The following is a 15,140-nucleotide window of genomic DNA, read 5'->3' as shown; positions in this document are numbered from 1 at the left end:
TGTCTTGTAGGAGACGACTCTGACAGGCTGGCACCTGGTAGGAGACACAGGAGGAAGAGTCTGGTCAGTTCACAGACAGACGCCTCCGTATCTGAGCGTCCGACACGCAGACGTGGTGAATGACCTCGGCTCAGCCTACTACTGGAATGCGCCTGGACTATACCTGGGAAACAAGGTTAGACTGACGCACACTCACCTATGACGAAGAAAACTGTTTCCTACCCTGCTATCAAATCATGATGTGGTTAATCAAAATGTCTTAGAGGTTTGTTTTCTAGATAGAAACAGCCTGTGTAATTGCAAATTGTAAAGTTCTCAAAATATTCACCCTATAAGCCTACCTTCTACCCTTACATGCACTGAAATGAGAGTAAAGTGAAATTGCATTTTAATGGTTCTTTAATAATATTTTAACATGATACTGTTCTAATTGTGTAATATCATCTGCTTATACCTGAAAAGATGGAGAGAAGGAAAAAGTTTTACTGTTTTAATATTCTGAAGGTGTTGAACCAACAATCAGACCAGTCAAGGTCACAATAGCAACTCAGTTGTTCTGTGCTGTTCCAAAATGATAACACTGTAATAAGACAAAAGTTATCAGGTTTTTCATGCAGAGACCGAGGACCCAAATACAGACTATATAAATTATTTATTGCATCAGAAAGTTAAAAACAACAGGGTGGTGGTTGTAGAGGCCATGGAATAAAATATCAAAAGAAAAGAAAAAGGGGACAAGATCGAACAAAACTGGTGAGAACAGGTAGAAGAACATGTAGAACCACGAGGGTTAGAGTAGAGTTGGAAGTAGAAGGTAGAGGTAAATAGAGAGGGAGGAAAGGTGTAGGTCAAAGTAAAACAGGAGAAGATCCTCTGAGGAACCTTTAGCGCCCTCTGTGGTTAAACTGCTGCCTCTGAAGTCTTAGCTGGTTCTATCCTGTACAGTATGATTTTTCACAAAAAGCTCATTCTGCTTTTTTTTTTTTTTTTTTAATCAAACGTATCACTCGGTGAAACCTATGCTGTTTAAAACTTCAGCACTACACACCCAGGATCAGTGTTACCTGAGGACCTCTGCTTATTTGTGAAGTACCCCCTACATCAGTGTTTAGTTTATCACATTCGCTCCGATTAAGTGAAGTCCATAAGACATCCACATTCGGATCCAAGTTAAAAACTTTAAGACATACTGTATAAAGTTTAAAACTTGATGTCATATAAAGTTTATAAGCAACCACACAATAGAGCAGTTTGTATTGAGCTCAGCCCCTGGCTTTCCCCTTTCTATCTTCAACAGTCTGAGATATTGATTTGAAAGTTTCTGTGCGGGTGATTCAATGATTACCAAGGAACAGTAAATAAAGTACTGTTCTCTTCTTTAATTCTTGACAAAAAGGCAACAAGGTGCACCTTGGATTTTGCTGGTGACATTACCGTTTGAGGAAAGAATACATTCCTTACAGCATGCGACAAAGCATGTCATCCATCTGATCACTTTTCCACATGTGGATCTGTTGATGGATTCTAGTTTGCTCTTTCTGCAACCACATCTCAATACTGTACATGTGGAGCAAAAGGATCCAGCAAAACCTTCATGTACTATGTCCAGAGCAGCCTCAATTGTCTTCAGGTCATAAAAAGCCAGGAAGACCTTCTTAAAAAACAAAACAAATCAACACACAAAATGACGGGGATTCTGATTATTTGTGGATTAATATTATCAGAGGAACTTTGTTTTCCCTGGAACATGGTAGGTGATTTGACCTAGAGTTTTTACTTCACCAGTTACATATGTGGCTAATTCACATGGTATTAAAAACACAGACATCCTCTGTGAATATTACAAATTGTCAAAAGGCCCCAGGTAATATTGGTCCTTCCTTTTTTCTTCCTCTATCTTTCTTTCTTCTTTCTTTATTTGTTCTGTCATGCTCTTTCTTTCCTATATCCTAATTTGTTTCTTCCTTCTTTCCTTCTTTTGCTTTTAACCCCTCTTTCTTTTGTCCCTCCCTCACTACTTCTTTCCTTTCCTCCTTCCTTTTATCCTTCTTACATTTCCTCCTTTCTTTTGTCCCTTCTTCCTTCCTTCCCTTTTTTATGTCCTCCCTTCTTTCCTTAATTCCTATTTCCCTTTTTCTGTCCTTCCTTCTTTCAATCCTTCCTTTCTACCCTTTTTTGCCCTTTTTTCATTCCTTTCTTCCTTTATTTCCTTTCTTTTGTCCTTCCTTAATTCCTTACCTCTCTTCATCCCTTCATTTTCCCTTTGCCCTTCCTTTCTTCCTTCCTTCTTTTCTTTGCTTTTGCCCTTCCTTTCTTACTTATTTATTTTCTTTCATACTTTTCTTTTCTTCCCTTTGACCCTTCCTTTCTTCAATCCTTTCCTAATTTTTTGCCCTTCCTCCTTTCGGGATTAAAAGCACAGATGTCCTCTGCAAATATTACAAATTGTCAACAGGCCCCAGGTAATACTGGTCCTGTGTAAATAGGGCTTTAGACTCTGCTCACTTGATCTGACAGCTACCCACAGCAGGAGATTTCGGCATTAGAAATAACTCCATAGAAGTAATTAATAGATATGCTGATGGTTTAATTTGGTTTTGTGGGTCATAAACAGGCATCATTATTAATTCTAAGTCTGCTTCATAACCAGTTAAGAAGCTTTAAATCAATTAAATGAACAAACTTAATTGTGGTGATATGTGACAGATGTGAGCTGTAATCCAATGTGTCATCTAATTGTTGGTTTACTTTAAGATAACACCAGCAGTCTTATATAAGCAGCTTTATACTGTAATGATAACGTTGAAAGGCAAATATGTAAAAGCTGATGTGTGGCCACATCATTAGCTCAGCCTTGAATATATAAACAGATCCCATTTATGATCTAAAAGAACATCCCCTGGATCTAAGTCTGCTGAGAACACCTCCTGCTGCGATGTTCACCTCCCTCCCAGCCGTACTCCTCCATCCCTCTAAAGTCGACCGCTTGAATTTATACTGCTGTTTTTTTTTCTTCTGTTCTGTGGCCACGATTAGACTTTATCACTCCAGCTGGCAAATAGCTGCAGTCCATGTTTGTGAAGTCGAGTTGTTGCCCCGCTACAACAACAGAGCCACTGTGATGTTAGTCTGGGTGTCATGGCTTAGAGGAATCTAGCACAGAATTTCATTACTTTATATCCTGCAGGCCTGGCTTGTCATCTCACCTCTTTGTCTGAAACCTCCCTGCCTCCCTCCAACCATCCCTCCGTCCCCGCTCTGTTTCATCGGCCTGCTCCTCCGTCTCTCCAGGACTCCCATTTTTCACCTCCCTGTTCCTAAATCATCTCCCTCCACCTCCCTGGAGCACTTCTTCTCTCCCTCCTTTTTCTGCATCTCTCCCTCCTTCTTTGTGTCTCTCAGGGTAAACAGTGTTTCGCCTGTTGAACTCGATAATCAACTGTTTTTCTCTTAGCGCATACACACACACACACACACACACACACACGCGCGCGCACGCGCGCGCGCACACACACACACACACACACACACACACACACACACACACACACACACACACAGAGAGTGGTAATTTGTTTGTTTCCCATGTTTGGAGGCATTCGGTTCTGCTCTGCTGTCCCTAATGCCTCCAAAACACATCATTATCTGACTTATATAGGCCTCCGAGTGTGTGTGTGTGTGTGTGTGTGTGTGTGTGTGTGTGTGTGTGTGTGTGTGTGTGTGTGTGCGTGCGTGCGTGTGTGTGAGATGGCTCGGAGCCGTGTGTGAGCTCTGTATGAAAAAGCGATTCTTTGCTTCAATCTCTGATCATGTGACAATGATAGATGCTATGTGACTTGCAACAACTCCATGCTCACACACACACACACACACACACACACTCACACACACACACACACACACACACACACACACACACACACACACACACACACACCGTGGTCCATCATGTTAGTGTGTATGATTGAAAGTGACAGGTTGTGTGTGTAATGACAAGCTAGCAGTGGATGTATAGGAGTATAAATCTGTGTAGTGATAGTGTTCCTAATTCTCGTGTGTGACCCGGGTCATTAAAGCCGAGGGTGCTCATTGGCCCGTTGCTGGGCTCAGTGGATGCTCATTGGTCCAGAAGCGTGTTCTTCTGATGTTCATTGGGTGCTTTATCAGCCTGTTTGAGTCCAGAGACTGCTCACTAAGGATAGCCTTTGCTGTCTTTAAAGTGTTCTCCAGTTAAAGAAGACTTCTGCAAACTTTGTGTTTTATTTCAAAGTGGAGTGCAGCAATGTTTGGATCAGCACGAAGCCAAACATTAACCTTTAATGTTGAAGACTGAAGCATTATTTATGATTTTTTCAAACTTTTTGTTTTGACATTTTTCTGATGCGCATGATTAATGAAACTTTTGGAGGCAGACAAACTTTGGTTCAAACTGTGATATTGAAATCTGCTCCTTCTGTGTCTACTATATGGTGCTTGAAGGGCTGTAGGTGGAATAGTTTGTCTATCCCTGAATGTATGTAACATGATTAGATTTATTATCATTAAAACATGTAAATTATTTATTTCCTAACCTGACCCCAACTCTTTCTCCTGCCTGTTTGTGGAAGTAGTGAGGGGAAGTTGCACTGGGTAGTGTGATCTTGTGCACTTACTCAGTTGCTTAAGGCTGATTTATACTTCCGCGTTGAATCAACGACGTAGCCTACGCCAGGGGTCTGCTTAGCTCCCGTACCCACGCAGAGGCCTACGCAAGTAGTTGACGTGCACCTCCTCCTCCTGCCGGAAACAGGCGGCCGGCTATCAGAGAGAACACACTGCCCGCAACAAGGACACATGGACGCAGAAGTACGTACTGCTCATGTCCACGTCAGCCCAAGCTGCGTAGGGGAGACCCAGAAGTATAAATCAGCCTTTAGACTTGGCTTCAGGGTCTGCAAGAGCCAGTGCTTTTGCAGTTCTCTGAGTGTCCACTGCAAAAGTCCTGGAAGCCACATACACATTCTAAAAAGCCCAATTTAAAGCAAAAATAACATGTTTACAAGATTTTGGTCTGTAAAGCTCATCTCTCTAACTGCACACAGTGTGTAGGGCAGGATTTTTTGTATGACTCATTAGTTTTAAAGATATCAGGGTTTCACGTTTGCATAATAAGGGGCACGGCTGGCTTGACTGACAGGCAACACACTGTAGCTGCCACCTCTTTGCCTCTTTGCTAGGTTGACCAAAGTTAGGTTGAGTCAGCTTTTCAAATATGGCGACTACCAGCGATAGCCTTCGAAACTCTGCTTCAGAAACCAATGGGTGACATCACTGAGACTACGTCCATGTTTCATACTTGCCCTCTTTATTCCATCATTTTTTTTACCTGCTCAGTACCACATGCAGAAATACAAACACAGTGATCAGATGGTGAACTTAGTGCAAGGAGCAGCTAAATAGCCTTGTGTTTTTCTGATTAGTTGGTTGAGACCAAAACGGAGCTAAAAGTTAGGTTTAGGGGCCTAGCAGTATAAGTGCCCCACGTATAGAGGCTATAGTCCTCGTCGCAGAGGTTGCCGGTTCGACTCCCGGCCAGTAGACCATTTGCTGCATGTCTTTCCCCACTATCCACTCTCCAGATTTCCTGTCATTCTTCAGCTGTCCTGTCTTTAAAGGCAAAAATGCCCAAAAAGATTAAAAAAAAAAAAAAAAGTTAGGTTTAATTTGACTTACACTTGCCCTTATAGATGAGGCCCAGGCATGCTGAATATAAAATAATACTAATGTGCTCTGCATCTTGTGGATGTGTCATTGATCAAATTAATTCTCATAAATTTACAGTAAGAAGAGGAACAATGTGGTTTACTGCCTCTGTTTGAACAACAGGTGATGAGGTGAGGGAGTCCGATCTTAACCTTGGAAAAAACAGGAACCCACTTTTGTTTTAGTAGATGCCCAAGAACTCTTGAATACACACTGCCTCTGGACATCAAGATGGAGATCTCTATGGGTGTTAAAGACCTACCTTTTTAATCTGGCTTTGAATCTGGAGTAATTTATTTTAAGCCCTGGACTGCATTATTATAATCATTAATTTAACAACATGTATTTATCTTATTTATTTAGTTATCAATTTATTTCTTGTATTTATCAGATTTTTTAAACTTTTACAGATTTTTAATTTTGCTTTCTACCCTTACATATTTTATTGATTTTACTGTATATTTTTTATTTTATTTTGAATTAATTTTCTATGATCACCATCCCTTCCCATCCCCTTATTTTACCAATTTCTGTTGTTTTCTGCTTCTCCATGAAGCACTTTGGGCTGCATGCTTGTACATATGAAAGGTGCTATATAATAAAGTTGAGTTTTAGTTTAGATTTTCTGGAGCCTTCACCAGCCTTTCAGAAATGTCACGTTGTTGCACTTTTCTTTGAGTAAACTGCACAGAAGCAGGGTTTAATATCCGAACATCAAATATCATCCACACAGCCTTCAAAGCAGTCAACCCCTATCTTCTCTGTATCCATCTTGTACCTGGATTTGCAAACAGATTCACAGCCAAGACAGACAAAAGGCTAAAAAACAAAACAAAAGGAGTGACAGAGATGGACAGAAACAGAGGAAAGGAGAGTGCTAGGAGATTGAACACATCCTCGTCTGACAGCTGATGAAAGAGCTCAGAATATGTTGAAACATGATGGACAAACAGCTCAGCTTGTGTTACTTTTCATCCTGACTCACTCTCTAACTCTGCCTCTACCTTTCCTCCTCTTCTCTCACCATGTTTTCATTCATCTTTCCTTCTATGTTATCCTAGAGAGAAAAAGTGATAGAAAAAATGATTTTAAGGAGGAAACCCTGCTACAGGTGCGACCCTGAGGCAGAGCAGCGTTGAGAAATATGCTCCGGTTTCACCTGGGTTTATAGAGGTTGACACCTCAAAGCTGTGATGAATGAAATCTGCCTGTAAAGTGTTTCTGTGAAACGCTTTTGTGGAAAAACACTCTCGCTCTTTCTACAAGAGGAACATCGGCTCTTACCTTCTGCTGAGCTGTGACTTATGAGAGAGACTGTAGTGTGTGTAGAGGAGTTTGTGTATAGTGCCACTTCTAATCTGCTGCTGATTGCATGAGATTGATTTCCCCTCCCATTTTCTCACTTTCCACTCTCTCTCCTCCCTTCCCTCCTCTTTTTTTTCGAGTCTGAAAAAAGTGCCTTTACATCAATCACAGTGGATTTGTCACAGTTCTCATGCAGCAAGTAATTCAGTGTCACACACATTTGTGTTCCTGGAAAGCGTGCACAGAGCTCCACGTGGCAATTCCATCAAGGGGAAGACAGAAAATCAGATCAGGTGGTTGACATGTCTTGTAGTAATCTACTATAATCGTAAATGATGACTGATAATTTCATTACAAAAGCATAGTGTCAAAATAAATATCCACTGCTGGGCATGCCTTTAATTAAGACTACATGCTTTCCTTTCACTCAGGATGATTCCTCTTATTCCTGCTTCTGTATAAAAGAAGAGGATACATACACCTTAGCATCACTATCAGTGGTGGATGGTAACCGAGTAAATTTACTTGAGTCCTGTACTGAAGTAAATTTTTTGAGTATCTGTACTTTACTTCAGTATAATTTTTTGGGGAACTTATTACTTTTACTCCACTACATTCAGAAGACAATTATTGTACTTTTTACTCCACTACATTTCTATCAATGCTCTAGCTACTCACTACTTTTGCTTTGAAGTCAGCTCATGAATTTCCTTCTCTCTTCTGAAATCTGATCCCACGGTTGAACGTGGAGCAAACAGAGAAGATTTCACTCAGATCAGGCAGTTAATTTAGAGGTGGCAATGATGGCTATAATTCTCCACCTGAGCACCCAAGTCCATATCTTCAGCCCGTGTTAGAGGTTTCTGAAATGAGGAATGATACGTATCTTTTGAAATGTTCCCCCTGTTTCCCCCTCTGCCCAAACACACAAAAATTCACTGTCCAACCCGAGAAAGCGTGTTGAGCTACGTAACATTTGTCTCATTCCAGACAAACATTTCAAACTAAGTTGTTTGTGTAGTAACTAAGTTTCTGTTTTTATTCCATGGTCTAGTTTTAAGAGATTTCAAGTAATGGTTTCTAGATTAACATAATGTAACAGAATGTACTCTTATGTATTCTTTACTGCATTTATGTATCATGAAAATACAATGTTTTAAGATTTTTTAAGAAGTACTTTGAATACTTTTTTTTTTTTTTTAATTTTTAAAGGCAAGTACTCCAGGACTTTAACTCAAGTAATAATTTGACTGAGCAGCTTTCACTTGTATTGGAGTAATATTTGACCAGCAGTATTTATACTTTGACTTGAGTAATGAAGCTATGTACCTTGTCCACCACTTATCACCATTGTCCTTGACACCTAGCTGCTTGATGAAAACATGTCCATGTTTTACAGTCTATGCTTCACTATCACAGAATAGTCATCCAGCTGATACTTATTGTTGATGCTGTGATGCCTATAATAGCTGTGTGAGTCTGACACTGGCCTCAGGGTTGCATCTGCAATGCCTATCTTGAGCATATAATAATGCCATTGTTTTTTTTTTACTTGAAGTTTTATGCTGCTGGAGTTGACTTTGAAGAGTCAGCGAGCCGTGGGAGTGCAGAACAATAATTGATCAGCTCTAAGAGGCTGGAAGAGAATGAGTGAGCTGCTCTTTGTCATCTTCAGGATGAGATGTGCATACTGAGTTACAGTCTTTCAAGTGTCTCCGTATTCTGCCGCCCGCAGTGATAATTATCATGTCATAGTCCTGCACACAACCAGCTCAGAATACAACAATGGGGCTTCCTTCTGTTTTTACAAGTGGCACAGATACGTTTAAGCTTCTGAGCTGTTTTTACATCAGTAAATAAAAGTAGGCATGTAAGAAAAGGCAGCTTTTGACACGTTTCACAGAATGAAATGTGATTATAACTACCGACCTGAATCTTAACCTAATGTTATTAATTCTTAATCAAATAATCTTGCTATGTGCATGATTGTGTGTAAGTGTGTTTTGACCCAAACAAAAACATCAGCTCTTGACCCTACCCTTGTCCCCCTTGACACAGTAAAGTAACCAACTCTAACCAAAAACTTCAACTGACTCCTCAAGCTGAAAACTGATCCCCCTCGTTTCTACCTCACTCAGAGGTCACACCCCCATAGTGACCCCCAACCCAACAACAAAGAAGTGACCCCTCAGCTCCGGGCTGCTCTGGATGCATCATGTCCAAAAAAAGTCTCTCCACCTTGACTCCACAGCATGAGAGCAGGACCATCCCACAGCTGTATAAACATTCCCCCAGTCTTGGGAACTAGAAAGGAGTGCAAAGTCTACATAAAGTCAACCACCTGTAAGCCACAAAGAGATTTTAAACACATATTGCTTGCGTTTTGTAACCTCTTTGCCAGGATCTGGCTCAGCAATGCCACAAAGTCATTTTGTTGGTATTCTTATATTTCACTTTATTGGACTAATAAGAAGCGTTGAGTAGTAGGGGTGGGAATTGATAAGATTTTATCAATGTCAACGTCATTGCCACTCTTGGTGCCTCATTTTCAGCCGCGTGAGTTTGGAGGTGGCTCCTCGAGCCTGAGGGAAAGCGTCCCGACTCCGAAAGGGAGAGGTAGGCGGGGGTTCGCCTCCCCCGACACAAACTAGTTCACATGGAACCCTTCTCCACTTCGGACCGACACGAACCCCAAGCTCTGAGGCCGAGTCGACAAATGCTTCAGCATATTTGAGGTATTTACACCTAGGAGTTCTGCGTCGCAGAGTGTGTGACGTAATGCAACGTACCGCAACGTAACGTGATGTCGTGCTGGGAAATTAATCGTTAAGAAGAATGGATAACATTTGAGGTGTACAATTCCGATGGAATTGATCAATTGGAACCGGTTCTAAGTCGGATCCGGTTTTAGATTCCCACCCCTATTGAGTAGTCATCCTGCACTCTGGGTGTTAACACGTTTTTCATCCAGTGAAGTATTTCTCAAGTTTTTGATTTCTTCACCATGACAATGTGTACTTTAGGCCACCTTATACAGGAAAACTAGGAAACTACCTGGTTATTAACTTCCAAACGCTCTTCATTTTTTCAGACAGATTCCCCATATTTCCCTCGAATTTGAATTCTCCTAAATTTCCTCAGCACACTCACAAGTCTTGGTAGTTTTTAAGTGTAATGAATTAAAATTAAAGTCAACAGAAAGTCTGCTTTGTTAGCTTCATACCATAATAGAAGGCAAGAGTGCAGCCACTATGTGACTATCTATGTATAGGGAAACTGGGACCCATCAGATAATTGTGCACTATAGGGGCAATTTTTGGGGCGGCCATTTTGCCTTAATTGGATGGAACCATTAACTGATCCGATTGGTACAGACCACAGCAGACCAGATTATAGATTCGGTTTGAAGCCTACACTGCTGCCAGTCGCCAAGGGGAGTTTTAAATGCAATGGCTTCATTGGGGAAAGCTGTTGATCTGTCTATCATAAAAGTCAAGATAGGACACCTGATGAGAGTAAGCAAGTAATATGGGGAGTAGGGATTACGGGGTGGCGTGCAGCACAGGCCTGTGGTCTGGAGTCAAACCAGCTGCTGCTGGAATGAGTACAAGATCACAGTTTCTTATTGATTAATGTGTCTTCAAGCGTAGTGCCTCCATCTTCCACTGCAACAAATGATGCCATGGAACTGAAGAAGTTTTTCTGAATCTGCACTGAGGCTGTCTCGAAGAAGGAGAACCAGACTCCATGTTCAGACAGGATCAAATACTAACACACAGACACACAGACACACACAGACACACACACACTGGACTTTTGGTCTTGTTACTTTTTTGACCTGAACTTTCTCAGGCTGGAGGTCAGTATGGTTTTGGTGGTTCGGCATTGCTTGGTCTCTTGGTCCATCTGGAGCCAATCTAACTCAGCTACTAGGACCTGTGTGTGTTTGTGTGTGTGTGTGTGTGTGTGTATGTGTGTGTTTAAGTGAGTATGTGTGTGTAACCGGTAGATAAACAGAGTAAAAATTCCTGATACCATTTGCAAACAACCACACACATCAGTTGTGTCTTTCTGTCTGTGTGTGTTTGTTATTTCTGCGTTTCTCTGTGTGTATCTTTGTTTCACTTGGTGTTTGTGTGTGTGTGCGTCCTTGTGTTTCCTGCACGCCTGCTGATGTGTGTGTCACTTTAGGGGGAGTTTGTTTTCTGAGGCTTTTGTGACAATCTGGTTTTCATTTCCTGGAGGATGATTTCTTTTGTCCTCCCCGATCTCCTGAAGAGACCGGCGGTTGCCACTGTTTGCTTTTGTACTCCGAAAATTTGGTGTAAGAATGCAAATTGGTAAACACAGTTCTCTGAAGAAACTTGGTATGTGGTAATCATTCCTGTCAGAAAAAGTTTGTGTTTCCAAAAACTGTGGATAGCAAATGTTTGCTAATTTCATTGCATGAAGTCAAAGTTAAAAAGAGCTGAGGGTGAGCAGTGTTGGTAGTAAATGTATTCAACAACAGTGCCTACATGCACCAGAATGCATACAGCACAGGGCATCCTAAACTCTACCCAAATATAAACCCTCATTCACACATTTGGTTCTACAATTACAATTTGACTTCCCTAAAATGATTCTTCAGGTAATTTATGCTCAGGGAAAATCCAACTGTAACAGAAATCTATTTTAGAATAACAACAGTGTTTTATATATGGATTAACCAAAACTCATTGAACATTAAACTCCTGGCTCTGTATTTAAAAGTCATATTATCACATTAGGGCTCTGGTGGGAATCCTGGAGGAGGGCTGAGGTCGATAGTGACTCATCTTCACACCTCTTCCTGCTCAATGCCAATCCCACTCCAAAGCAAATTAAATCTCAAAACTTCACTTTACTTGTTTACTCTCCTCCTGTGTACTTTTCTATTGTTTGGTGTTTTCCTCCAACTGTCTTGCTGCAACTCTTGTTTTTCTTTCTCCTCATTTCTTTCGGCCTCCTTCCTCTCATTCTGATTCCCTTATTTCTGATCTCCTGGTTTCTCGTTCTCTCTCCTCCTCCCTGAGTGTCGTCTCATCTTCACTCTTACTTGTAATCAGCAGATGGTTTAAACATGTTCAGTATATAACTGGTACGGTCCACAGTAGCTTGCAAATATATTTAGTTTGACAATCAATCCATCAATCCATCAATCCATCAATCAATCTTCTATAGCACCACATCACAACAAAGGTGCTTTAAAAACAGAGCTGGTCTGAATCCAAGACTGGATCTAGTCCCATCTTACATATAGTAGTCTGTAAGATGGGACTGAGTCTGATATCATATTAATCCACCATGAGCAGAGCACATTGCCAATTTTAGCAAGTTACAATGGACAAACTTCCTTTAAGAGGCAGAAACCTTCAGCAGAACCAGACTCATGTTAGACAGACATCTGCCTCGACCGAGTTGGGGCTGGAAAGATGGATAGAGGAGATGAAATAACAGAGAGAGAGATGATAGGGTTTGGATGGATAGTAGAACTTGTAGCAGCTGGAGTCTGGAACATCCACAGTAGCAGGCCGTCTCGTAGGAACCTACGAGACAAGGAAGCTGAGGGACTCCAGAAAGGTCTACGGTTAGTAACTTTAATGGGACTGAGAGAGTTAAAGTAAGTGAATGGGGGGGTCAGTTCCCCCATCTCAAAAACCCATTAAGTCCAACTTTTTCTGTTTTGTTGCAGTAAATATTCCTGCTATGTTAATATCTACCCTCACATATTAACCTGAATGGCATCTATAAACGGATACACTTACTTAACGCAATTACAAGAGTTTCACGTTGTGCCATGGTTTTGATTGGGGTTTTAACAGCAAGGATTATTCTCCTTATTCCGGACGCTAATAGAGTTAACAGCAAGGATTATGGAGCTCTCACGGGGATCCGGCTGATCTCTACTGTAGCCGTGTGTTTGAGTGTTCATTGTCCCTTCGTTTCCACTACCCATAATTCCCCTCTCCCACTGTGCTTCTCTGTTGGTCCTTTTTTCTTTCCTGTATTTTGTGTTTTTTATTTCCTCTCTCCTCACCAGGATGGACACAAGTCATCAGGCTGCCATGGCAAAGATTTTGATTGTTCTGAAGGTTGAGGGGATGGCGTCACAGAAATGGGTTTTCTGAGAAATGTCAATAATTTTCCAAGGAAGTAAATTGCTAAACTTAGGTGTGCTAAGTGGACAGAGAGTCATGCAGAAAGATGAACGAGTGACATCAATGCTGGAGAGCTCTTGAAAACTCACAAAGGAGAGCTGTTCATCCGTGACTGATGATAACTGAAAACAGCAACAGTAACAATACAAACAATATTTATAAAAGAATCCTCTTCACCATCAACTCCCAGCATGGGGGACCGCACAAATCGGAAAGTATCGGGCAAGGTTTCACAAAAGAAGACAAAGCTGTCCATTTCTGCTTCCAAGTGCTGCTGTAATGGTTTAGATTTACCTCTTCAGTCCCATAAAACATGTTCCAAAGAAATTCAATGGGAAGCTGTGAAAGCCTACATGACCCACCCAGCAGTGATCAGTGGACACACTACGTTAGTCACTACCTGGTGAAAAGAGTGGAGCTATGCTAATGCTTGTATTCACATTTTATTCGGCTGCAGTAAAGGCCATGCTTGTATTTTTTTGTACATTAGATACAGGCCACAGTTTTGGAACAGCCAACAAACCCTGTAACCTATAACTATTCCTTCACATGTCTTCCTGCTATCAACACACAGATCAATAGTGTCTACACACATCTTTTAAATTGACTTTAGTCCATCATTATTGACTCTTGCAGGTGATTTGAAATGTTCAAAAATTCTTAGGGGACAAGAAAACTTCCAATCTGCAGTCAAATATGCTGGAATGACTTTGAGTTAAACACAAGGTGTAGCCTACCCCACGGCTCCTCATGTCTCCCAAGAGGCCTGAGATAGATAGGACAGCTGGGCAGCACATCACTGGGGTTTTCAAGTGGGCACCTCCCTTCACTGATGTTTCGTTACGCTAGCCCCAAGACACCTCAAAGAAGCATACTAGCTAGCTTTGGCGACCAAGAGCGACCCCACTCCATGCCAGCTCCCACTGTCCATCATATCCACTAGCAGAACAACCCAATTTAAAGACCAAACTAGTACAGTATTGCCACGTTCAACAGACCCACGCTCCTTACATGCAAGATCATAGGTTTAAATCTTTACTCAACAGTTTATGATACCATACCATACATTTTCTGGTTTCGTAGGCTGTGAGAACAGCTTATGAATTGAAGTTTCTTCAGTCAAAGACTTAGAAATGGACCATTCCCAATTCCCAAGCCCAATTTGTTGTAAGTTTACACCACTGTGCAAACATTTTACAGAATTTTACCACTTTTCAATTTTGTCTACAGTTTCCAAACTCCCACCAACAGATTGCAAATCATTGGGTAGTTATTGTGAAACTGAGGGCACAGATTTGGTCTGGTCACATATTTGTAAACCAAAGTACAGATTTACATATGGGTGTGTTTTCTTAGCCAACACCGGAAGAGCTCTTTGGAATCATAATGGAAAAGGTACATGTATTCATTTAGCAGAGGTGTGGACTCGAGTCACGTGACTTGAACTCAACTCAGGCTCGAGTCACAATTTGATGACTTTGGACTCGACTCGGCATCAACGACTCTGGACTTGACTCAGACTTTAGTGTGATGACTTCAAAATACTTGAGATTTTGAGCATTAGATGAGTTAAAATCACTGTATAACGTCTCCAGAAGTTCATTTGTTGTTGCATCACTTAGCACTGATTTTATCCTGAATTCTATGTCAGCACTCTTTTTCTGTGTGATTAAGTTCTGTCGCTCGCACTGGTCTTATTTGAGTTTTCTACCTCTTTCAACAAAATGTCAGTAAGTGTCAATGAAAAACCGAATGAAGACCATTTTCTCTTTTTCTGTGACTAAGTCTTGTCACACTGGTTTTATTTTACTTAAAGAATAAAACAATTCAAAATTAATACATTGTATTTGTCAAATTGAATAGATTGTTACATTGTTAAAATGGCATTTTATTTGGTAAACAGTGCTTATGACT

At 41.0% G+C, this 15,140-nt stretch overlaps 1 protein-coding gene across 2 annotated transcripts in view; it reads left to right on the top strand.

The window, feature by feature from the left end:
• lama2 (laminin, alpha 2) overlaps window positions 1-15,140 on the top strand; it is a 283,442-nt gene that overhangs the window by 97,075 nt on the left and 171,227 nt on the right. For both annotated transcript variants that reach the window (XM_034699953.1, XM_034699952.1), the window contains exon 14: window positions 11-175. In XM_034699953.1, the coding sequence (XP_034555844.1) occupies window positions 11-175 (165 nt within the window). The remainder of the gene's footprint in view (window positions 1-10; window positions 176-15,140) is intronic.

Source organism: Notolabrus celidotus, chromosome 13 (genome assembly GCF_009762535.1).
Source record: "Notolabrus celidotus isolate fNotCel1 chromosome 13, fNotCel1.pri, whole genome shotgun sequence".
Lineage (NCBI taxonomy): Eukaryota > Metazoa > Chordata > Actinopteri > Labriformes > Labridae > Notolabrus > Notolabrus celidotus.
This window is presented reverse-complemented; position numbering and strand designations above follow the sequence as displayed.